General features: G+C 46.6%; 1 protein-coding gene across 1 annotated transcript in view; it reads right to left on the bottom strand.

Moving 5' to 3' along the window:
- LOC308591531 (IgGFc-binding protein-like) overlaps positions 1-13,888 on the bottom strand; it is a 45,352-nt gene extending 31,464 nt beyond the window's left edge. The window contains exons 1-7 of the mRNA XM_081202296.1: positions 13,619-13,888; positions 11,388-11,441; positions 7,689-8,927; positions 5,602-6,215; positions 4,356-4,917; positions 2,329-2,924; positions 730-1,300 (exon numbers count right to left, since the gene is read on the bottom strand). Of these exons, the coding sequence (XP_081058422.1) occupies positions 730-1,300; positions 2,329-2,924; positions 4,356-4,917; positions 5,602-6,215; positions 7,689-8,927; positions 11,388-11,439 (3,634 nt within the window). The 5' untranslated portion in view covers positions 11,440-11,441; positions 13,619-13,888. The remainder of the gene's footprint in view (positions 1-729; positions 1,301-2,328; positions 2,925-4,355; positions 4,918-5,601; positions 6,216-7,688; positions 8,928-11,387; positions 11,442-13,618) is intronic.
- Between the last annotated feature and the right edge of the window lie 12,440 nt (positions 13,889-26,328).

Below are 26,328 nucleotides of genomic sequence, written 5' to 3'. Positions count from 1 at the left end.
GACATTCTTCATTACATAAAATAGGAAAGAGTCTTCTTAAGAAGCAGGTTTTCTTTTCAGCTATTTTCTATTCTCTGTATTGTGTTGTTATACAGGCACACACCACTTCCCCAAGTTATGAGAAGTTCCAGGAACAGCACTGACCTGGGTTTGGTTTCCTTTGGAGGAGAGGTCACCGAAGGCTTATGGCTTTTAAATAGTTGGGTTTCTTTACAAGTATGCATGCCAAGCATAGGTGAAGTCAGAGACAGCAAAGTCTTTGCAAAAAGCTGGAAATCCACCGCCCTCATCAGATACCCAGTGAGGTACGCAATCCCTGCAAGATGTCTCCAGCCTTCCAAACCTCAAAGCTCTGTCTCTCACTTTTCCTTTCTCCTTTGTTGCTTCTTATCAGGGATGGGGAACCTTCTCCAGATGTTGCTCCACTACAATGCCCATCAGACACAGAAAGGATGACCAATGCATGGGGATGGTGGGAGGTGTAGTGCAGCAACATCTTAAGAACTGAACATTCCTCACATCAGGTTTTAATATACTCATCTATTTTGTGTCCTCTCCATGGATAGAAAGATACGTGGGAGAGAAAGGCTTGAGGAAACAATGCAGAAGACAAGTAAACTCATAGCACTGAAACCAACATAGCTCAATCAAAGGCTCATACTACTTTGGGTATTGGAGAGACTCACTACCGAAAAGGCAGAGATGAAGAAACTTTTTCATCCAACTTACGACAGAAGGACTTTGTTCTCCAGGCTCCAATCTTGACTCCAGCAGACTGGCATGCAGCTGCATAGGCTTGAAGGCTCCGGCAGAGATACTCCTGCTCCCCTTTGGCCGCAGTCAAGTCATACAGGCATTGCTCAAGGTAATCTGAGGGGTTTACTAATGAGGAGCAGTCTTTGAATGGTCCTGTCTCGGACGTGATCATTCCACAGGAGTCGTCATTCTCATACGGTGCTGTCTGGACTGTATCAAAAGTGGGGCATTCCTCACCACAGCCATTGGAGCAGATGGCACCATCCAGAGGGACCTGCCAGGAGGCCCCAAACTCATCCACCGTTTGTGCAGACTCCCCACTAGGGAGCATGAAATCGTCCCTCTCATCACCATTGAAATTGCCACCCAGACCACACATGTGTCCCTGGTAGGTGCTGGGGACAGTCACACGGACATAGGAAGAGGTATCATAAAGAACTGTGAGGCCAAAGGATGCCTGGACAATTATATTGATCCCCTCCTGAGTGATCCAGAGTTTCCCCTCGTCTCTATTCACTGGCAAAGTGCAGAATTCTTCATCCACCTGCATCAGCAAAGAAGAAAGAAGCATATTCATGGGGGTCAGCTGTGAGCACACGCAAATTCTCAAGCACACACAAATACAGTGGTGCCCCGCAAGACGAATGCCTCGCAAGACGGAAAACTCGCTAGATGAAAGAGTTTTCCGTTTTGGAGGTGCTTCGCAAAACGAATTTCCTATGGGCTTGCTTCGCAAGACGACAATGTCTTGCGAGTTCCTGCTGGTTTTTTTTCCTCCCCCCCCCTTTTTCTAAGCCGCTAAGCCGCTTATCAGCTGATCTGATCAGCAGATAAGCCGCTAAAAGCCGCTAATAGCGCTAATCCACTAATCCGTCAATGGGCTTGCTTCGCAAGACGAAAAAACCGCTAGACAAAGAGAATCACAGAATGGATTCTTTTCGTCTTGCGAGGCACCACTGTACAAAAGACACACACACGTCCTTTTGCACATGCTGTTTTTCATCCCAGTGATCTAAAGAAATGTCATCATTATTTAAAAGCAATTTAATTATTATACCATATGGTTTTCCTGTAATTTTATGACTACAAGCTGTCCTGGACTCTCTTTGTATAAGAAGGGCATGTTATTCATTTGAAATAATAGGTAAAAGGTAAAGGACCCTTGGACGGTTGAGTGCAGCCAAAGGCGACAATGAGGTGTGGTGCTCATTTCGCTTTCAGGCCGAGGGAGCCAGCATTTGTCCACAGACAGCTTTCCGGGTCATGTGGCCAGCATGACTAAACTGCTTCTGGCACAACGGGACACCGTGATGGAAACCAGAGCACACAGAAACACTGTTTACCTTCCTGCCAGAGCAGTGCCTATTTATCTACTCGCACTGGTATACTTTCAAACCGCTAGGTTAGCAGGAGCTGGGACAGAGCAAAGGGAGCTCACCCTGTTGTGGGGATTCAAACCGCTGACCTTCCGATCAGCAAGCCAAGAGGCTCAGTGGTTTAGACCTCAACACCATCCGCGTCCCTTTTATTTTAAATAGTAATAATAATCTGATATGAGTGGCTCATACATACCATAGCTATCCATTTCCTTCCCCTTTCAAGGACAATAGTGTGCTGATGAACAGAGGCCACAACCTTCCTTATCTGAGCAAGGTGTCCATTTCCAAGCTTCTCATTCTCCACCAAAATGGAGAAATTCTGTAGCCGAGGGTCTGTACTGCAGACTTTGACAAAAGTGTAAGTGCAGGAGCCATGGAAGCGAAAGCTTTGTCCATCAAAGGAAATATAAAGGGGGTCACCAAGGGCTATAGCAGTACCATATCCCGCAGGGTGACAGCCTTGGATGCCGTTCTCCACCCTGCACTCCTCATGCACTCCACAGGAGAACTGCTGGCACTTGGTGGCTCCATTGTCCAGGCAGCGGCACTTCTCCTGGCAGGAGCTACTGGGATAAAACTCCTCTCCCTTTTTGTAGTATCTGCCCTGGTGCACACAGCCACACTCTGCAAGATGGACGCACTGATTTCCACTGAGCACGAATCCAGGATCACAGGCACACCCTTCAGTACATGCAGCATCACACATTATTGGGGAGGAGACGCTCCCGCATGTATCAGAGCAAGCATTTCCACAGAGTTCATAGTGGGAATTGCGTGGACAGGAAAAGCCTGAAAGGAGAGAATGAGTAGAGAGGTGTGTTCTTTTCTTTCCCCCTGACCATTGTAATATACAGTGGTACCTCTGGATGTGAACAGGATCCGTTCCGGAGCCCTGTTCGCATCATGAAGCGAATACAACCCCCTTATGTGCGTGATGTCATTTTGAGCATCTGCGCATGCGCGAGCGGCGAAACCCAGAACAACGTGCTCTGTTACTTCCAGGTCACCACAGAACGCAACCCGGAAATGCTCAACCCAAAGCTACTTCAACCCGAGGTATGACTGCAATACAAACTGCCTTGTATCTGCCAAGCCATGGCTACTAAGCACTGTAGCTCTACTGTACCTCTACTGTCAGAGTGCCGGGATGCTGTCAGCGGCTTCCAGCTGGCTGCCCAGGAAGGTATAAAGGAAAGGAAAGGTTTCTTACCATCCTTTTTTATTTCACTATTACACAGAGCTGCTATAAAACCCAGCCACTTGGAAAATGGTGTTGTCCTGAGTGAATCTCCACACACACACCCATCTCTCCCACTTCCTCATTCGTCACTTCTATGGGTGCTGCAACTTGCCCTCTGTCTTTGAGCTCTTTGCTCTCCTATTTTTAAGGCTTGCCAGGTTCTGGGAGATTGGGTGTGTGTGTCTGGAATGCTTGCTAAAGACACCGTGTCAGTCAGTTGCCATTCTGGTCCTGCCTTCTCCTCTCCCATTAGTTCCCAGCTTTTCCCCTCATCTGCCTCTGAGCTGTGACTTCCCTCAAACCACTGTTGTAAATCTATACTGGCTTCCTCTTCCTGCTCCCTGGAGGGGTCAGGATGGGGAGGCAGTCTCCACCATTTCTCCTCTGCCCAGTCCCTGACACAGAGACAGTGTACATTGCTGGGAATCACAAGTGGGGAAGATGCTATTGCATTCAAGTCCTACTTTTGAGTGTCCCATAGGTGTGTGGCTGATGACTGCAAAAACAGGAAGCTGGACTGGATGGGCCATTGGCTGGATACATCAGGCTCTTCTTATGACTCTTATGAGTCAGTCCACTGATCCATCTAGCTCTGCAGTGTCTACCCTGACTGGCAAAAATACTCTAGGATTTCAAGCAGAGTTCTCCCCCCAGTGGTACCTGGAGATGCTGGGGATTGAACCTGGGATCTTCTCTATACAAAGGACAAGCTCTACTGTGGAGCTATGGTCCTTCTCCAAGAGCTTAGGAACCTAGACAAGCCATTAATTTTAGCCCCCCTCACAGTAGCCACTTGAAGAAAGCTCCCCACGTAGATGGAGCAACAGGATGAGTCTGCTTGCCCAATTTCTGGTGTCGTCTGGGTCCCTTGAAATGCTCTGAAATCCATGAATTCTGTCTGTGCAGAATATCTGCACAGAGGATGCCCACACTCATTTCTGGAGCAAAAACAAAACTGAGATTCAGGAAGTAATACTTACTGCAGAAAGAGTCTGATCTCCATTTCCCAACCTCGATGCCCAGAGCTTGGCAAGCTGTCACATAGGCACTGATGGCACTGCAGAGAGTGTCATGATGACCCTTGTATTGACATGTGTCGAAAACGCAATCATCGAAGTAAGGTGTTGGGTCAATGGTCTCGTGACACTGCCTGAACGGCCCATCCCTTCTCTTGAGGATCCCACAGAACTGGTCCCCCTTGTAGGTCTGTTTCTCTGCCTCACTGCATACTGGGCAGTCACTGCATCCTGCAGAGCATCCTGGGACCTCCTTCAACTTCCAGCTGTCTGCAAACTGGATTTCATCTGTTGTCTGATCCCCATCCTTCATAGCAAAGTCATCACTGGGGTCCTGGTTAGCATTGCCACACAGTCCGCACACAGCATTGGCATAAGTGCTGGGAATAATGACCCTGGCATAACTGTACCAGTCAAAGCTGACTCTCATATCAAAGTCTGTTTTGATGAAGCCATGGACTCCACTGATGTAGACCTTCAGTTTATTTTCATAGGAGAAGGGCAGGTCCACAAAGACTCCATTCACCTGGAAAACATGGAAGTGACCATCCAGGGATTTTCGGTTAAATCAGAAAAGGATGGTGATTAACTGATGGACATATGTAGAAATGTGTTATACAGGGTTTTGAAGCTGGTGAAAGAGATTAGTTGCCAGAAGAGAGGGCTAAAATTATGGGGACAAGGGGACACATTTCTCCTATGGACAGTTAAAACAGAAATCTATTGTATGAAGGCAGAGCCTCCATGTTCCACTGGCTTTTAGGCAGACTTGGCCATCTCTTCCTAAATCCTCTACTGTGCTCCCCTCGGGTCAGGCTCTGCACCAGATCCCAGGGGTGGTAGCTATCCTGCCTACAGCCCAAACAGCATTGCCATTTTGGCATTGCATTGCAGCTGCAAAGTCCTGCTCACTCATCCTCGTCCCCTCTTGGCCCTGTGTAGTTGGCTGCAGAGACACTTTTAGATAGGAGCTGAGTGACATCCAGCATTGCATGTGTATGAGATATAACATAGCAGCCACTCAGCACAGAGTACTTCTTCAGCTCCCATCCCTAAACTATTGCCATGGAAATGAGTCTGCAAGGGAGGAGGGAGGAGAATGATTGGTGATGAATGAATGACTCCCTACCCTTGTACCAGCTGGTCCTCTCACAGCAAAGTATGTAATCAACAGTTCCCCCAATCTTCTCTTGTCGCCTAGCATATATACCTTAATCTTGCGTGGATGCTCTTGGCTCAGACTGATGGTCATGCCATAGACCTCTAATGTCACCACTTTGGTGAAGGACACTGCCTTGCTGCCTCGGTTGTTGTTCTCCACCGTGACCAAAAACGGGGTGAGAGTGGGGTCCTTGGAGCAGACTCCGGCCATTTGATAAATGCACGTTCCCATGAAGTCAAATCTCTTTCCATCAAAGGTGGTGTAGTGAGGGTCTCCAGTTCCTATGCAGGTGGAATAGCTGATGGTATGACAGCCCCAGTTCCCATTAACTAGGGCACATCTCTCTCTGGCCTTACAGGAATCCTGCAGGCACACAGCCCTCCCTAATCTGGGGTTACATTTGCAGCGACTACGGCAGCTTTCATCAGTCCAAAACTCCTCCCCAGGACCATAGCTCTTGTCGTTATAGGTACAGTTGCAATTCTCCACTGGGATGCACGTTTCATCACTGAGGATGTAGCCCTCGTCACACTGGCAGATCGGCACACAGGTGTCATCACACGTTTCGGGAGCGGTTCGGTCAGAACAGGTGGCTGGGCAGGTATTTCCGCAGGACTCATAGTGGCTGTTCTCAGGGCAGGATATTGGAGCCAGTTCAGAATCTGATTGAAACAAGGATTAAAGCCCATTCAAGTCATTTCTCAGGTCTATAGGTCTATCAAGATATCTTTGCTAACTGAGATAAGTAAAGGGAAAAGGTAAGTGACCCCTGGATGGTTAAGTCCAGCCAAAGGTGACTATGGAGTTCCAGTGCTCATCTAGCTTTCAGGCCAAGGGACCCGGCATTTGTCCGGGTCATGTGGCCAGCATGACTGAACTGCATCTGGTGCAACGAGACACCATGATGAAAACCAGAGCGCATGGAAATGCCATTTACCTTTATCTACTTGCACTTTTTTGGCGTGCTTTCAAACTGCTAGGTTGGCAGGAGCTGGGACAGAGGAACAGGAGCTCATCCCATTGCGGGGATTTGAACCGCCAACCTTCTGATCGGCAAGCCCAAGAGGCTCAGTGACTTAGACCGCAGAGGCACCCGCACCCTGAGATAAATGCACCTAAAGAGGGAATGAGTTGTTTTATTGTCAGCTGACTTGGAATTAAGTGATAGGACCATCACATGGGATGTCAGGCCAACATGGCTACCCACAGGCCCTTCTGATAATTTGCTATCCTTTTATGGCTTCATTTTATGTATGGTTGCCGTTATGTATACTGCTTCGAAATACCAAGAGTTAAGTGGAATATAAATGCATCAAATAAATAAAATCACTGAAAAGCAATCTTATTGTAAACACTCCCATCCCAAGAACTTCGGAGAGTCACGTATGCTTTGATACATCTGTGTCAGAGGACTCATGTGCCCACCTGTGACAGAAATAAAATTGCTAGGCATAAGTGGCAGGGTCTTCTTGGTGGTGGCCACACATCAGTGGAATTTGCTTCCAAGTGAGATCCCTGCATTTTTTCAGGGATTTTTTCAGTGGGCCCTAGAGGTACATATCACTTTTACGGAGTGATTTTAAGCAGGTTATTGGCTTGCAGCTGCTACTGCTTTTAGTCTGTTGATAATTGTGATTTTATGACAGATCATTGTTTCTAATTCTAATGTATTTAGGGGTGTGTTTTTTTAAGTGTGATGTTTTAAATTACCTTATGCTACATTTGCTATGTGAGGAGTTTTTCCTAAAAAGTAAAATTTTAGAAAAACTATTCTAAATATACAAACAAATTTGCAATGTTACAGTTAGGCAATCAAGAAGAAAGAAGTGGGGGGGGGGATAGCAAAACTGCCAGATTATGATGAGCTTTTCTGGAGGAGACGCAAATATACACATTCACCCCTGCATGGAGATAGATGTGGGAGGGACCTGTCTATAGTGATGCTTTATGATTGGCTGTGTTGTGCAAAGAGATGATTGGCCATAGCACAGGAGATCTCTGTAAAAGGAACTTATACTGGATAGGTGGCAAATACAGATTAAGGATCTCCTGGAGAAATTATCCTTGCAAGCTGGTTCCCCACCAACCCCAATACATCTACATAGGATGTAAACCCAACATGAAACTTAAATTACCTGATAAGACAAAAGGTGGTGGAGCAAAGCCATAGCCTTCATAGTTTCGGCCACCAAAGACCAAGACGCCAAAAGGAGTTTGAGGATGTGCTACAGAGATGGACTGATGCCTGGGGCCCAAGTTGTATACAGCCCATGAATAAGGTGAGCTGGGAATCATTCTCCATTGAACGCCTGTGATAGTGGTCTCATCTCGGGTAATCCTCTGGGTTTCAGAGCTTTTTGCTATGATAACAACATAGTTCTCAAAATTCTTTATCCCATCAACGTGGTAGGATAGGCCATAAGCTGTTGTGGCTGGGATGTTGATGAGGAATGGGTCATAGCCTGTGTTTCCCGACTTGAGGCCAGTGAAGAAGAAGAGGACCTGGATCCCAGCATTAGCAGAGATGTAAAAGGCATTAGGGAACTGGATCTCAAACTGCCTAACTTCACCAGCTACCATGTCTTGAGAGCCTTTCTGTGCTCCCAGCTGATAGTCAACATGAGTGTCCTGGGAAGCCACCACATACACAATGTCATTATTGGTCTGGAAAAACACTGGGGGGACGACAAAGGTGCTGCCCCAGCTGGAGACCGGCAGCAGCTGCTCGACAACATGGTCACACTGGTAATTTTGCACCACACAGACATGCCCACTCAAGACGGCCACGGGTGTTGACGACTCGATCTTGGTGCCCGACAAATCATTTGAGCTTTGCAGCTGGGCAACCTGGAATGCCCGGAGATAAACTGTGAGTCTTGTCCCCGCGGCGTATGATGTCCCACCAAAGATCACATTCCCTTTTAGGTAAATACGAACTGTGGCAGGAGACTGTGAGGCTATGACTGCGAATTCTTTTAAGTAGATGGGCGGTCTGGTACTTGACGGGGTTACGACATAATAGGTTGTGCCAAGCTCATGGGATGGATACAGAGCTGTGGTTGCCATGGAATACAACTTGCGGTACAGTAAGATAGCAGAAATGTCCTTGTCGGCCTGAATCAGAACAGACTGGTCGAATGTGGTGCTGCCTTTCATCTCTGCAGTCACTGGGATCTGAACAGGCACCATTTCACCTTCTGCAACTGAATAACTTTTCCGGAAGGCCGATCGACTCACTGACACAGTTACTTCAGTCAGGTTGTGGTGGCCAGTGAGGAGCAGCTGAAAGTTTGATTCGGAGGCTCGGCTCGTCTCAAAATTTTGCATGAAGGCCGTGACAAATTGTTTCCCATAGTACCTTGCGCTGGCGTGACCTGAAGAGGTTAGGACATAAAATTCACAAAGAGATTTTGGAAAACGATAGCAATGAAATATCGGCGTAAACATCAGCATGTGAGGACATACTGCAAATAACAGACTTAATAGCTGCAAAAAAAAAAGGAGAGTCATACAAAGTTCACACAGAAGTATATTATCGTTCACTTCAACTCGCCTGTGGAAATAACTCAGAGGCCATGAAAGAAGGAGGATAACAACAGGAGGATTTAAACAAAGGACTATTGGAAACTCAAGGCAGTAAAAAGATAAGATGACTGGACCCCACTGAACTTGAAGCATGGGAAGCCCCAACAAAAAATTTATAATTTGGCAAAATATTTGGACTTTATGATATGTATTTGTATAATTTGGAATATTTAATGTGATCTAATTGGATTGTTAAAATGGAAAACTTAATAAAAATTATTATAAAAAAACAATAGCAATGAAATATCAAAGCAAAAAAGAAATCAGATGAAAAGAAAACTTATTATATATCAGGGATGCTGTTGGACTGCAGTTCCCATCGCCCCTGACCATTAGACATGTTGGCTGGGTTTGGATGGGAATTTGAGCACAACAGCATTTGAAAAGACACAGGCTCCCCATCTTTGGTTTAAGCCCAAAACATTTGACCTACAATCTGCTCCACTGCACCACATTCTGCTTTGCAGCAAAACCTCCCTGGTTCTGCTTGGTTTTCTTTCAGTCTGTTCTTTGGATTAGGAGAAAACCCACCTGCCAATCATAAGACGTCATTATGACATCACCATTGGCAGGTGAGTTGTCCTGCCCATCTGTCAAAATCCCTTGCGCAGGGTTCTGAAGTGCCCATGAGCATGGGGAGTGCAGTGAAAGGGGCATTGCCAACCCTATGCTCAGTGCTTTGGAAAATGCTCAGCATGGGACTGGAAAAGTGATTCTTTCTCACCTCCCCATCAACTGATGTGGGCAGAGGGTGGGGGGAGGAAAAAACCCCTGCTATTTGTGAGAAATCATTCTTGCAGCCAATGCATGTGGGAAAACATCTCTGTTTCCTTTGGTTGCACTCGCCTGTTCCTGGTTTGTTTTAATGTTGAATTTTAGATTCTTGCAACCTGCCCTGGGGCCTGCTGGTGAAAGGCAGGCTATAAATTGCATTGTTGTTGTTGCTTGTCTTTTAAAAAAATAGGGTGCAGATTAAGAAATAAATGCATCCCCAATCTGGATATGAATGTTCTGTATGTGCATCATCAGCACATGAGAAAGAAGCAGGAGCAATATGAGTGCTCTATGTGCAGTTTCCTAAGCTATAGAAAAGAGAGAGCGAGAAAACACCCAGCAGCTGAAGCGAGGAATGCATATACATCTTAATTGCTTTTGTACTATTGTCGGTCACCCCTTTTGCAAAAAAAGGGGGGGTGGCTGGGAATGGACTGACTAGATTGTGTCCTCGTGATTTCTTCCTCTAAAAAAAGTGCATGATGTGGAATTGAAAGTCTGGCACACTTCAGCTGCGCCTCAGCTCTGCTCTGGACGTATAGCAGAGTGTTGCAATCAGCGGTGTGTGCTCTGTGTGGAGGAATCTCAGGCGTGCAGAAAAACACTCCATACGCAGCTTCTTTCTAATCTAAGAAGCTTTACAGTGGTACCTCAGGCTAAGTACTTAATTCGTTCTGGAGGTCCATACTTAACCTGAAACTGTACTTAACCTGAAGCACCACTTTAGCTAATGGGGCCTCCTGCTGCTGCTGCGCCACCAGAGCACGATTTCTGTTCTTATCCTGAAGCAAAGTACTTAACCTGAAGCACTATTTCTGGGTTAGTGGAGTCTGTAACCTGAAGCGTATGTAAGCTGAGGTACCACTGTATTGTTAAATCACTGTGGAGTGCTTATGGGAAGTGAAGTAAATAAAACAGGCCACTGCTGTATGCCCTTAAATTGTGGCCAGATTCAGGTACATCCAGCGGCTGCAGCAGATTACTCAGTGCTGGGAAACTGTTCAAAGGTTTTCAGTGGAAGAATAGATTTCACAATATTTGCGGAATTCTGGTAGTGATTAAACAAATGCTTTCAGTTCAACAGAGATAAGGGTGATGTAGGGAGGGAGGCGTCTCGATAAAACTGCTTCTTTCTACAAAATATTTTGATTCTCATTATGGTGCATCTGTTTTTACTAATTGCAGTGAAGGTCATAGCTTGCTTTTTTCTGAGTTAATGTGTAATACTGTATTTAATGTGGGCTGTAATTTGGCCATTAGGTCTAGGCAACCTGTGGCCCCCTCTAGATGTTACTGGACTCCTATTCCCATCAGCCTCAGCCAGCATGGCGAATGGTGAGAGATGATGGGAGTTGTAGTCTAGTAAATATGTGGAGCGTGATCAGGTTCCTCATCGCTGTGCTGCCTAACAATGCATACTGATAATTGCATGTGTAACCTGAAGAGGAAAAGGGATAGGATCCCAGGTTACTCACCGCTCATGTGCATCAAACCAGCCAGAAGGGTGAGGAGCCTCAGCATCGCCATGGCTGCAAAACAAGGAATTTTGGAATAAATATTAAACATGATTTCAGGACTGGGGTCTTCTCGATTCAGAAAGCTATCGTAGTAATGATGGATATTTCCGAAGAAACATAACCTTTGAGCTGAAGTAGGCACTGCACCTATAACAAAAATCAACAGGAACAGCTTTTCCCAGCATGGAGGTGCAGTGATGGAAAAGGACTTTGTTTCTTGCAAGAACTCCAAAGGCCCATATAGCAGCAGTGGACCGAAAAAGGTAGATCTCTGCCTGATTTGCAGTGGGAGGGCAAGGGGCTCCTGTCTTCTGATTGCTTAACAGCAACAACAAAATAGTTTCCCACCCATCCCTAAATTGGGCTGCTTAAATGAAGAAAGATAGCCAGGAGGGGACTTCCGCCAGAAAGGACTGTGAGCTCGGTTCAGTTCAGGTACTGAAAACAAATCCCTAGGTTCATAATGTGCTTATACAGTAAGCACCCTGTTCTTTTAATTCTGACAGTATGTCTTTTGCAGCTGGCTGTAGTTGGCGTAGCTTGAGGTTCTATTAAAAACTGGGTGGTGGTCAGGCAAGGGTACTTAAGTCTAAGTGTAGGAGTGGCCAATTGTTGCTCCAACACTCCAGCTCAGAGCATAAGCCCAGGGAGGTGCGACAGCTACTTAGGTACCAGAAGTGTTTGTGTTTCATTATGCGTGTGTGTGTGTGCACACGTGTGCGCTTAGTGCACATCAGGAGCTACGGTAAGTTCATGCTTTGTCAATAAAGAATTAAAGAATTAAACTGCCAGCCATTTGTCCTCCTGGAGCTGGGTGTGCTCAGGCCAGTTAAATACCTTAAAATACTTTTAGGAAGGCAAATTGTTATCCGATGGAGACCTGAACTGGCCACTAGATTGGAAACTAGATTGGAGGGGGAAATTAAGGCGCTCCTCTGTATACAATCCAGGTAATTTAAAATGTCTTTTGAACCTTGCTAAATCCACTAGGAAGACAGGAGTGCCTGGCGTGCTCTGGTCCATGGGGTCATGAAGAGTCGGACGCGACTAAACGACTAAACAACAACAACAAATCCACTAGAGGATTGTTTTTCTTTCTTTTCAAACTGTAATAGCTCATATAATAGAACTGATTATTTAATAAATTCATTGGATCTTATTGCAAATATTAAGCAGGTTTCAATGGAACCAATAGTAATCTCTGGTCCCAGTACGCTAGATGCTACCATGCACTACCAACTAGAAACAAAACAGAGATCTACTTGGAGACTTAACCGACTCCTACTCCAAAAGAGAGAGACACTAGACAGAATCAAACTAAAAAATGGGGGGTTCTATATACATAATGACCCCTAACAACATGCAGAGGCTCTATTGACATACTAAAGGCAGATGCAAATTTATTAGTCAAAACAGCTGGTGCAGAATTCAGTGGCGAAGTTGCTCACTGGGGCAAGACTGCTCATTTTGACTGAACAGGCATGCACAGCCAAACTTCCTTCTTCCTGCCCAATGGCTTGACCCTTGACAGCTTCAAATTACTCTGGGAGGCTCAGCCAAGGGGGCTGTTTGATGTGACCAAAGTACAGATCTCACCAAACTGGCCTGATTCAGTTCAAGCTTCAGACTTCAGACTTCTGCCAAATCCAGTGTACAGCCCTATTTTTGATGTGAACCTGCCTAATTTGCACTTCGCCTAAATAATCAAATCACAGCTCCCTGTTGAAATTTGTACCTCTGAATTTTGCACTGAAGTTCTCCAACCAAACAAAGTGTAATAAAAAAATGCATATGTTACGGGAAATGGTGCATTAAATTGCATATATTAGTGAAAATAACATGCAAAAATGCATTATATATGGGGAAACTGCATGCAAAACAGCGTATAAAAAATTGCACTGAAATGCTGCCAAATTTTCATGGGAACTTTAAAAAAATAAACTAAAATTGCACACTGATGCAGAAATGTGGAGAACAGAAGACCAGAAAACTGAGAGAAACCAAAATTGACAAATTCATCCACCCCTACATAGACTCACTCTGCCAAACCCACCTCACAGGATTGTTGTGAGGATAAAATGGGACAATGGAGAAGAATAAGGTACCTGAGCTCCTTAGAGGAATAACAGGGGAGAAATGGAAGAAAATGATCACAATAAAAACACTCTGAATCCAAAACAGCCTCTTACCTTCCACTTTTCAGCAATTCTAACTTGGCTTGCTGTAGGAGAGAGGAAAACTCTTTCTCTGCTGCTGTTCCCCTTTATATAGAGAGAAGGGCTCAAAAAGTGAAATTCCACAGAACTGGTCTGAAAGCTCTATCTGTGCCAGGAAGGCAGCTGCAGTTATTTTATCTGTTTGTTTTGTTTGATTTTCTCCCCCACTCTCCCTCCCAAAGGAGCCAAGCGAGAGATGGTGAGCTACAACTATATAAATCTGTATTTCTGGCTCCTCTGATTGATTTTTGCAACTCTCAAGAACAGCTTGAGAGTTTTGAAAGACTGAAGTCCTCCAGATTCCACCTGACTGTAAGTTCTTGAAGAACCGCCTCCCTGCTCCTCCATCCACCTCATCCGTCTGACCTAAACACATGCAGGTCCTGCGTGATTCCAGCTTCAAGAAGTCACTTCTTCTCCAGAAGAAGGGTACCAGGAGCCAGGAGCCTGTCAAGAGATAAGCTGCTCAGTTTTAATTTAAACAGCCAACCTCTTGGAAAGCTTATCCCAAAACAATACAGTGGTACCTCGACTTACATACGCTTCAGGTTACAGACACTGCTAACCCAGAAATAGTACCTCGGGTTAAGAACTTTACTTCAGGATGAGAACAGAAATCGCGCAGCGGCAACGCGGTGGCAGCAGGAGGCCCCATTAGCTAAAGTGGTATCTCAGGTTAAGAACAGTTTCAGGTTAAGAACGGACCTCCGGAACAAATTAAGTTCTTAATGAGGGGTACCACTGCATGTTGTTGTTGTTGTTTAATGTGTTTAATGTTGTTGTTGAATGTGATGTCCGACTCTTCGTGACCCCATGGACCAGAGCACGCCAGGCACTCCTGTCTTCCACTGCCTCCCACAGTTTGGTCAAACTCATGTTTGTAGCTTCGAGAACACTGTCCAACCATCTCGTCCTCTGTCGTCCGCTTCTCCTTGTGCCCTCCATCTTTCCCAGCATCAGGGTCTTTTCCAGGGAGTCTTCTCTTCTCATGAGGTGGCCAAAGTATTGGAGCCTCAGCTTCACGATCTGTCCTTCCAGTGAGCACTCAGGGCTGACCACTGCATATCATAGTGTATATATTCGATGACAAGAACAACAAGGTCTTCTGTAGTTGCAGATTCTAAACCATTCACCATGGCAGCCAACCTCTCACAAAACACATCTTCAGGGGCCGAAACTGATCTTGTGTATGTTTAGCCCAAGGTAAATACCTGCAGATCACTATTCAGATGTTATCAGAAGACTTCTGATTTGCAGGCTGTTATACATCTTAGAGATCTAATTTATGCATTTATAAAACAGTAACTCTCTTGTAAGGTAAAAAAAAAAGAAAGAAAGATAAAAGACCCCTGGACAGTTAAGTCCAGTCAAAGGTGACTATGGTGTTGTGGCGCTCATCTCACTTTCAGGTCAAGGGGGCCGGTGTTTGTCCACAGACAGCTTTCTGGGTTATGTAGCCAGCATGACTAAAACATTTCTGGTGCAACGGAACACTGTGACGGAAACCAGAGCACATGGAAACACCGTTTACCTTCCTGCACTGGCACCTATTTATCTACTTGCACTGGTGTGCTTTTGAACTGCTAGGTTGGCAGGAACTGGGACAGAGCAACGGGAGCTCACCCCATCATGGGGATTCAAACCACCGACCTTCTGATCGGCAAGCCCAAGAGGCTCAGTGGTTTAGACCTCAGCACCACCTGCATCTCTCTCTTGTAAAGGCCAACCCTGTGTGTGTGTGTGTGTGTGTGTGTGTGTGTGTGGTCAACCTGCACACTTCCATATGCAAAACAGGAAACTAAACAATGCCACCTGAAAGAAGAGAGATCATAGCAACACTGGTAAATGCTCCAGGCTAGATCCACACTAAGTTCATTGAGCTTTGTTCCTGTTGCAACATATGGGGCTTATGTCATGACTCACTTACCATATCAATTACAGTGGGAACTGAGTTCAACTTTTGGTGAACCAGGAAGCTGCCTTACACCAAGACAGGCCTACCTGAAGCTGCTGGGGACTGAACCTGGGTCCTTTGTCAAGGAAATCAGCTGCTCTACCTCTAAATGATTATCCTTCCTCTTAATCTGGATCCAACCCTCCTACAGCACCCATAGCAAGTCTGTCATAAGGCACTATCCATTGTTTTGCACCCTCACACTATGCATGCGTGGGAGTCACTGAAGTGCCTACTGGTGGCTAAACAATCCTGACGTCACCTTTCACTGGCTTTCTCCAACTCCAGATGTTTGCAACTATAACTCACATAATCTCTGGCCATAGGCTGTGTCCTGTCCTATACAGTGGTACCTAGGGTTAAGAACTTAATTCGTTCTGGAGGTCCGTTCTTAACCTGAAACTGTTCTTAACCTGAAGCACCACTTTAGCTGATGGGGCCTCCTGCTGCCCCCATGCCGCCGGAGCACGATTTCTGTTCTCATCCTGAAGCAAAGTTATTAACCTGAGGTACTATTTCTGGGTTAGCGGAGTCTGTAACCTGAAACCTATGTAACCTGAAGCGTATGTAACCCGAGGTACCACTGTATTGTACACTTAACACGTGATCTCATCTATGCAAAATTTTGGGGCAAAATTCAGATTTCCTGGACAGCAAATGAGCAACAAGGCACCAGGTTAGAATTTCAAGTACCTGAATGCATGTCATATTGTCAGTATAGGCAATAAAAGACATGTTGAGCATTCAGAAGCAACGCAAAGCTACAATATCAAGCACACTTGGCAAACTACAATTCCTAAGATTCTCTGAGGAAAATAAGTGCTTTAAAAGTGCACTGGGCATGCTTTAAATGGATCGTGCAGATGGAGTAAAAAAAACCAAAAATCAGTGGGGAAATAATAAAGACAGAAGAGGAGAGGGAGAGGAGCTTAATGGAAACCAAGAAAAAACATTTTTTTACCAGCCTCCTTCAGGTTTGATCCAGAGTCCGTAGAAAGGAGCTATTGCTCAAGAGGTGCGAAGTGGACCTCAACCGAGATCTCTCAAACATGGGAATGTGGGGATTTGACTGGGAGGGTGGGAAATGGAAGAGGGGCTCTTATGAAGGGCAAGCAGGAACTTTGGAGGTGAAAAATAACAAAGGGGAATTCTTGTGCAACAAAGCAGTTGTTGAGATTAGAGTACAAATCTTTAAGTGGTCCTTGGTGGGGGATTTCCCCAGCTGCTTAATAGGAAAGCTTTTGTTTTCCCCTTGGCAAATAGAAGGAGCAGGAGTTTCTCAGGAATTGTAGTGTTTCCCTTTCCCCACCATGGGTGTTGAGTACAAATGTGTGTGGGGTCAGGCGGGGAAAAGGGGGGTTATGGTGTATCCTTTTTCGGGGGGCATGACCTTAATATAGGGGCACAGAACTCTTTTTCATCCTGAGTGCCACATTCCATCACAGGCAGATGGGAATGCACTGGCATAGCAGCACCCAGCAGGACTGAACCTCCTGCTCTCCACAGTACATTTGATGGGCTGGGGGACCATACGTCTGACAAACCGTTAGAGCTGTGCCCGAGGCCCAAACCAAATCAGTCAGGTTTGGGGTGATCTGGGTGTTGGCCAACTCAGACTGAGAGAGCCCTGGAGCACTGTAGGTCAGGCTGGGTACTCAGAGTGATCTGGGACTCTCATAAGGCAGGAAGGAGAAGTTAGGAAGAAAGGAGAAACCACAAGAGGTCAGCTGTGTCTTCTCTGGAGGTGGGTTGAGGCGGGTGGTGGTGGATGCTTTAGATATGGGAGGCAGGGTGCTCTCTTCCACCTGACCTCTCCATTTTCCTGCCTGATGCCACTAGAGACTCCTTCCTCCGCAATGCCCCACCCCTGAAGCAGCACCTATTGGCCTTGATGCCTCTGCACAACAGCTGCTGGACAGGGAAGAAGAAGAAGAAGAAGAAGAAGAAGAAGAAGAAGAAGAAGAAGAAGAAGAAGAAGAAGAAGAGGAGGAGTTTGGACTTGATATCCCGCTTTATCACTACCCTAAGGAGTCTCAAAGCGGCTAACATTCTCCTTTTCCTTTCCTCCCCCACAACAAACACTCTGTGAGGTGAGTGAGGCTGAGAGACTTCAGAGAAGTGTGACTAGCCCAAGGTCACCCAGCAGCTGCATATGAAGGAGCAGGGAATCAAACCCGGTTCACCAGATTACGAGTCCACTGCTCTTAACCACTACACCACACTGGCACACAGGGTATTCAACACTGCAGGAATGAACTTTCCCACCCTGCTCTCAAGTTGATGGGAGACTGGCCCACCCTCATCGGCAGAGGAAGGGGGTGAAGTGGGTGTGGCCTGCCCCAAGTGTCATTATCCCCTCCCCCACAGATGGCTAGCCCCACCCCCGGGTGCACAGCATGTGCACCACTCTAGGTGCCGGAGCAGTTAGCTTCGCTTCTGCTCACCCTCTGTTAGCTATGCATGGGGTCACCCATTTGTCAATGCCATGCATATAGTGTCAGGTGTCAAGGGATGGACTTAGGAGGAATGGTGGGAACCGCCCCCCCCCTTCCTGCACCTTCCCAAGAAGAGGAGGACAGTATAGATTTAGAACAGTGGTCTGCAGAAGGGCATAGTTCAGAGGCTGCAGAGGGGAGGAGCTGGGAAATATTGGGAGAGCAGCAGGAAGAAGAAGCACCAGAGGAGAGACAGCTAACAGACTCAGTGTCTCTTGAAAGCATTCCTGACGCGCGCCCCCCTCCCAGAACAAGGTGTGACTTGAGAGTAACAGAACAGAAAACTCAGAGGCAGAAAGCACAGATCAGCCAGTGCAGGGGTGATGTAGAATAGGAGGGATGAAGGGGGTAGGACTTTACTTGGAGCAATGCCATTATCTAAGAGAGACAGCATTCCTTCATCTCTCTCTCTCTGTGAATATTGAATAAACTACATGGTAAGAACTCTTCTTGTTATTCTGCTTCTTGGCATCCCACCGTGAGAGGGATAGGGTCTCCTGAAGCCTTGATATCAGGTGAGTCAACTTCAAAGGAAGCATCAGGTGCGGACTCCAGCTGCACTCCGAATTCTGCCTTTGCAGTCCTGGCTTGAAGTCAAGCTGTGGCAGCATAGATTCCTGATGAAAGCAGGACATCAGTTGCACTGTGCAGCAATGGGCTCCACTTGGACGTTCCAATGGGGAATTTCTAGCTCCCCTTGGTATCTGTTGAACTACAACACTCCCTGGCCCCAGCCAGCATGGCCAATTGTAAGGCACAACAGGCCTTGTCATCCACAAGATCTGGAGGACAATATATTCATGCCCCACCCCCCAGATTTGTGCACATGTCAATAAAAGAGTCGTGCCACTTTACTGCAGATTGCGAGGTAGGATTTGCATAAGCACAAGTCCCTAGGACACAGTGTGCATTGGAAAACACCTCTGATTTCAGTTCTTTGCAACATTGGGGGTTGCTCAATCCATTGCTTGAAAAGGACTGGCATGGTTTTAGGGAACTGTACATTATGGAGATGAAGCAACTTTTAGGCAGCTGTGGTTCATTTCGACCTGTGGTTCAATTTTGGGGAACTGTGGTGTCCGTTTCAGGAGTGTGTTGCAATGGATTGCGGTTGTGCTTCTCCACGGCACAGCACATGCTTAGCATGCAGAAAGTCCCAGGTTCCGTTCATGATATCACCATGTAGGGTGGAAAGAGACACCCCGCCTGACACGAGCTGCTCCCTATCTGAGCCAGATGGACTAATGGCCTGACTGGGTATAAGGCAGCTTCCTACGTTACTAAACTATTTTCTGGTACCTGCTTTGATTGTGGTCCCTACTTTGTCTTTGCCTGTGCATATGGACCTAGCAGTGTTTCATTTGCTGGAGATGTGAGGAGGAGGGAGACAGACTGAAAGACTGAGATGGCCATCAATCCTCTTCCACTGTTGCTTCAGAGCTCTGCTGTGCAACTAAATATTATGTTAATCATCCTTAATTTTTCAAAATTGGAGTCTGACCTTCTCATTAGCATCCACAATGCAGGACAGTGCAGGACCGGAGGTTGCAGATGAAAGCAATACAGAATGTGAATTTGCACGTTTTCATATGGTACTTAACAACAGGGTGAACCATAGGGCATTGTGTAGTTCAAGTAAATGTTTCAGATTCCGTTGGCCTCTTGCAAAATCAGAGTTTGTGCAAGTCTCTGGAGCAGTCTTAGGGGACCATATCTCTCATGCAAAAGGGCTGATTCAGTTTTTGGCATTGTGCAACACCTTCAGAAGTGTGGTGTGGTTTGGGGGATGTGCTATATCCAGTTCAGAGGACTACTGAACCTTTGTCATTTCTTAGGAAGAGACCAGGGATCTGAAGCCAAGGTTCTGGATGGTTAGTTCAAATCAAGATTAATTATTGCATGATTATTTAAATTTGTATCCCAGTCTGACTCTCCCCAAGGCACATAACAATAATTAAACTACATAAAAGCAAGTAGTGTGGTTTTGAATGCGTTAAACTTGCATCCTGGTCAGTGCATTCCAGTTTGTTTATTTCTTGCATTTCCATCTCTGCTTTTTCTCCAAGGAGCTCAATATGGCGTACATAGTTCTCCCCCTCTTCATTTGATCCCCACAGCAACCCTGTGAGGTAGGTTAGGCTGAGAGGCAGAGACTGGCCCAGGGTCACCCAGGGAGCTTCATGGCTAAGTGGGGATTTGAACCCTGGACTCCCAGGTTCTAACCCAACACTCTAACCACACCGCCACACTGGCCAATGCAAGGGCGAGAAGCCTTGCAGCCTTCTAGGCCTCTCATTTTGGCTCTTGAGACTCTCCCCAAGTCACTTCCCTCACTGATTGTGCTTTATCTGCCTCCATCTCTTTTGCTTGGCTGGAACGTGTCCGTTGTAATAGTGCCTCTTACCTACATGGATGGCTGCGCATATTGACGCTTCCAACTCTTGCGTGGCTGGACTTCTGCATTAAAAGTTGCATCCATTGCCCACACACACCCAGAACGTTGCCCACGAGAAAACACAGCCCTCAGGCTGAGGATGTTCCTCCGTCCTTGCTGTGCCGTACTGCAAAGGGAAGTTCATAGTGCAAAACCTTCACTAAAGTATCTTCCAGAAGCCTGGACAAATACAAAACCGTCTTGGCAGCTCTCCTGAGTGCAGTTAAAGAGGAGGACTGCCACATTTCCATAGGTAAAGGTAAAGGAACCCCTGACCATTAGGTCCAGTCGTGACTGACTCTGGGGTTGCGGTGCTCATCTCGCTTTATTGGCCGAGGGAGCCGGCGTACAGCTTCCGGGTCATGTGTCCAGCATGTTCTGGCGAACAAGAGCAGTACACGGAAACACCATTTACCTTCCCGCTGGAGCGGTACCTATTTATCTACTTGCACTTTGACGTGCTTTCGAACTGCTAGGTTGGCAGGAGCAGGGACCGAGCAATGGGAGAAGAAGAAGAAGAAGAAGAAGAAGAAGAAGAAGAAGAAGAGGAGGAGGAGGAGGAGTTTGGATTTGATATCCCGCCTTTCACTCCCTTTAAGGAGTCTCAAAGCGGCTAACATTCTCCTTTCCCTTCCTCCCCCACAACAAACACTCTGTGAGGTGAGTGAGGCTGAGAGACTTCAAAGAAGTGTGACTGGCCCAAGGTCACCCAGCAGCTGCATGTGGAGGAGCGGAGACGCGAACCCGGTTCCCCAGATTACGAGACTACCGCTCTTAACCACTACACCACACTGGGAGCTCACCCTGTCATGGGGATTTGAACCGCCGACCTTCTGATCGGCAAGTCCTAGTGCCACCCCTGTCCCTGGTGGCCACGTTTCCATAAGGAGTTCCATAATACGTTTCCCAAAGCATCATCAAGACATCATAGATATGTCACAGAACAGCTGTGGTCTCAGGTAGAACCTGAGATCCAGGCATACCCCTGTCACTCAAATATAGTCTTTCACATGTACTCCGTCACAGTACAGTTGTACCTTGGATCTCGAACACCTTATGAGTCGAACATTTTGGCTCCCGAACGTCGCAAACCCAGAAGTGACTGTTCCGGTTTGCGGACGTTATTTGGAACCCGAACGTCCGAAGAAGCTTCTGTGGCTTCCAATTGGCTGCAGGAGCATTGGTTTCCAAATGTTTTGGAAGTCAAAAGGACTTCCGGAACGGATCCGTTCAACTTCCAAGGTACCACTGCACAAAGGAAATCATTTACAGTTCCCTGGTCCCTGAGTCAAGTCAAATACACCCCTTTATCTTGTCCTGGCTTTATCCCACTATGGGCTGGGTAGGCATTGTGATTGAGATGGTTGTCTGTCTGACACTCTTGGGGCAGGATATCACCAGACATGACTCCTTAGGAAGGCCCTGCCAAAGTGACTATACATCTCAGGGATTATGGTGGGATCACTCACCCCTCCCCTTATACCTCACTTCCCTGGGTCCTAAATACCATTGGAACTGAGATGATTGACACAACAATGTGATTTCTTATAAAAATAAAAATAAATGTCCAGTAGCACCTCGGAGGCCAACTAAGTTTGTTCTGGGTATAAGCTATCGTGTGCATGCACACTTCTTCAGATACCTTCAGATTTCTTATGAATTTCTAAAGTTTTCGCATTGAGCCAGTACATAGACATATTTATCAGTGAATTGCTACATTTGGTAATGTGCAGCAGAGGCTCTTTGCCTTTGCCTCATAGTGTGGAGAGACAAGGCTCGTGGGGGGGGAGGTCTCTCACCCCCCCTTCCAATTTCATGGTAACAGTTTCCGTTTTTTCATTTCTTTTTAGGAAGACTCCTGTAATAACCACTATCTGTACTTTTCAGCAGTTCATCTCCTTCTGACCATCCCATGCGCATTCTGTATATGTGCGCTTGTTTTGCAACTCAGGATTGTGCTTCATGCATCTGACTAAATGCGCTGCAGTCGTTGAAAGCTTACACCACGATAACTTTGTCAGTCTTTAAGGTGCCACTAGGGGTAGAGGAATAGGTTGGTTTTTGTTTTTCTTATTTCTCAGTCTAAGTCCTCACCGAAATTTGTCAGCATTTGTTGACAATTTTTTTTTAAAAAAAATCCACCCCTCCCCCTTTTTATTTCTTTTTTGCAATCTGGCCTAAGTTTCCCTAATATAATAGGGATGTAGGCATTTTTATGTGCACTTCCCCCTAATATACTGTTATAAGTTTGCAGGGGTGCCCTAAACCCTAGAAATTAATAAATGGTAGGATTTTGATTATTTGGGGTGAGAAGAGAGAAATGAAAGCAGGAATTCCTGGGCTAGCCTATGCAAAAAAAAACAAAACCCCGACCTGGCCATTAAGAAACAATATAGGGCCATTGAGGGCCATTGGCAATACAAAAGAACTGTCCTCGCGCGCCCCCCTTACCCTGAGGTGTGAACAGAGATAGGGGGTTTAGAAGGTTGTCAGGGTAACTCGGTGTGAGGTGGTATGAAAAAAAAGGTCATTTGGAAGGTGTGCTGGGAAGAAAAAGAGTTAAGAGCAATAACTGAGATCCATTTTGGTCAGGCTGGCTGAAGATTGGTAGAGATGCCTTGGACTCCAGTGCTGCACTGCTGTGGGGAACAAACCCCTCTTGAGAAACCATGCTGTAAGATCTGGACTCCCTCTATCTAAACTCAGGTGTAACTATGTGAATAAATCCTATTTCTTAAAGGTACGACAGCCTCCACCACATCTTCATTTCTCTAAAGGAGCACAGTCCCTGGCTGAGGGCCAAGACCCCTGGAATCCCATGCACGGCTTGGCAGGGATAGGGGTCACCAGTCAAGATACTCATTTGCATATGCTTTCTTTGTTTGGAGAACTGCATCCCCCCAAAAAATGTTTCCCTGTTTCATATCTTGAAAGATAGCTGTGTTTAAGTTTGCGTATTGTTTCCAGACTTGCAGATTAGGTACCAACTCTCTGTTGGTTTTGCTGCAAGAGGCAAGCATGACAACCCGACTGAACAAAGGCTTGCAAGTTAACGCAGAAATCACAGGAGGAAAAGGAAGCAGGTGGGAAAGATGAAGAGATAAGCTTGACAAAGTGGTGATGTTATAAGGAGTCATTTATATCCCCTTATGGCCACTAGGCTCATCTTCTGATACTGGAGGTCTTGCTTGCCTTCTGGCTGTGGGCAGAGACTAGAGCATTGGGAGGGGGGATCACATGATCCACATGAAAAACTGAGGGGGGAAACACTTGCCAGTAGTCCCAGGGGTGTGGCTAGAGGCAAAGTGGGTGAAGCAAGGAATGGGACTTTTTCCCTTTGAGGAGTGGGCTACATTCCAGCCAGGAACAAGCCAGAGCTTTCTCTCCCCCGTCACACACTTAACTTTACTCCATCCTCTGCCAGGGCAAGCAAGAGGCTTTATCATAATTTGAGGATACATTCCATGAAGGCCAAGGAACTCAAGGATGGACAGAGCATGTCTGGGGGAGGGAGGAGTCTGGACAGAATTCAAAATGAGGTCAGGAGTTCCCATCCCTGGACTAGCGTGCACTTTCTCTTCTCCCGTCAAGCTTTGTTTTCTGGTAACGAGAGCAGAACTGGGGGGGGGGGGGGAGAGAGAGACAGAGACAGAGAGAGGGAGGGAGGGAGAGGGAGGGAGGGAGAGAGAGAGAGAGAAGGTCCCTGCAGCTGTTCCTTTTAAAAAGACATTTTAAATTTATATCCCAGCTTTCTTCCGTATGGTTTCTCATGACTCCCAGCCAACTATGGATCGGGACATCTTAGTCTCTCCTTTGGCATGTTCTCCCTAGGAGCTGAGGTATATTGATTCCAGTAGCACCAATTTGAGTTAAATGTTTTTTTTAGGGGGGGAAGGCTGCCATCCCACCACACCAGCCAGAAGGTCGCTGGAAGTACAGATGGAGAGAGCGAAGCCAGAGGGCCCCCAGCCCGGCGGAGGCTGCATCGCTTTCCTCCCTCATCTGGTGTTTCTGAGACCCAAGCAGTTGGGGTCTGGGCACAGGAGGTGATGCTTCCTGGGCTGGGTTCAGTGCTAAGGGGCTGGTCCAGGGGATTGGATGATGGCAAGCCCAGCCCAACACTGACCCTCCTCTTCCTGCCCAGATGCCAGCAGGTGGCGGCAGCCAAGTCCCCTCCTTGGTGGGGGGCTTGCAGGGTTTCAGATCCAGGCCAAGGCCACTAGAGGGGAGGAGAAGAGTGGGGGCACCCCAAGAGAGAGGGAGGTGGGTGGCTGATCGGGAGTCTTACCTGCGCTCCCATGCAGCACTGGCAGAGGAGAAGGCTGGGGCGGGGGGGGGGGTTGGTACAGTCAATTTGGGTCAAAGAGGACTGAGTCCCTTGAAGTTGACTCCTATAACTGACTCCCAGGTGGAATCTAGTCACATATAAAAAACATTGCAAAAATGGTTTTTTTAAAAAAAGTTTTGAAAAATACAGTGGTACCTCGGATTACATACGCTTCAGGTTACATACGCTTCAGGTTACAGACTCCGCTAACCCAGAAATATTACCTCGGGTTAAGAACTTTGCTTCAGGATGAGAACAGAAATCGTGCTCCGGCAGCGCGGCGGGAGAAGGCGCCCCATTAGCTAAAGTGGTGCTTCAGGTTAAGAACAGTTTCAGATTATGAATGGACCTCCGGAACGAATTAAGTATGTAACCCGAGGTACCACTGTATATTGAATTTGCAATAGCTCACCATCGCCATCTAGTGTCACATTTGTATAATGCACTTTACAAACACATTTAAAATGTTTTATTTGCAGCTGTACTCCTGGGTCTCCAGTGGCCCCTGCTGCCCTGGTCACTTGCAGAGGGCAGTATGTGTCTCCCTGTGGTTCTGCAGTCCAAAGGCAGTTGGCCTTTCTGCAGAATTCTTCTGATTTGTGCTTCTTTTCACTTTTATTTTGTCTGTTTTGGAACAGAGTGCCTGAAAAAGCTTGTTGTTTGCAATTAACATTCCTGTAGGCCCGAAGTCCCTTAGTACATGAAAAAAAATGGACTTGGAGCAGCCGGGAGAGAGGAGAGACTTGCTGGAATAGTGCCATAAGGTATAAAAAAATTGAAATCTGGTAGATGTACCTTTGAATGCAAACTGAAACAAATTCCTTCCCCTTCACTGGTTATAAAGGTAAAGGGTAAAGGGACCCCTGACCATTAAGTCCAGTCATAACCAACTCTGGGGTTGCAGTGCTCATCTCGCTTTATTGGCCGAGGGAGCCGGCATACAGCTTCCGGGTCATGTGGCCATCATGACTAAGCCGCTTCTGGCAAATCAGAGCAGCACATGGAAATGCCGTTTGCCTTCCTGCCGGAAGGGTACCTATTTATCTATTTGCACTTTGACGTGCTTTCAAACCACTAGGTTGGCAGGAGCAGGGACCAAGCAACGGGAGCTCATCTTGTCGTGGGGATTCGAACCGCTGACCTTCTGATCGGCAAGTCCTAGGCTCTGTGGTTTAATCCACAGCGCCACCCGCATCCCTTCACTGGTTATAGATAGGGACAATTTTGAGATTTTGCTCAAAACAGGACCTATAAGATCAACTTTTCTGGAACTCTACTGCACAAATATAAGAGGAGGGGACACCTGGCTTACTGGCAGTTCATGTGAAAGGATCTAGGGGTCTTAGTGGACCACAAGCTTCACATGAGTCAACAGTGTGATGAAGCAGCAAAAAAAGCTAATGCTATTCTAGGCTGCATCAACAGAAGTATAGTGTCCAGATCAAGGAAAGTAATAGTACCACTGTATTCTGC

This window comes from Podarcis bocagei (assembly GCF_964188305.1).
Source record: "Podarcis bocagei genome assembly, chromosome: 7".
Classification (NCBI taxonomy): Eukaryota; Metazoa; Chordata; class Lepidosauria; order Squamata; family Lacertidae; genus Podarcis; species Podarcis bocagei.
The sequence above is the reverse complement of the archived record's forward strand: the minus strand, read 5'-3'. Positions and strand labels throughout refer to the sequence as shown.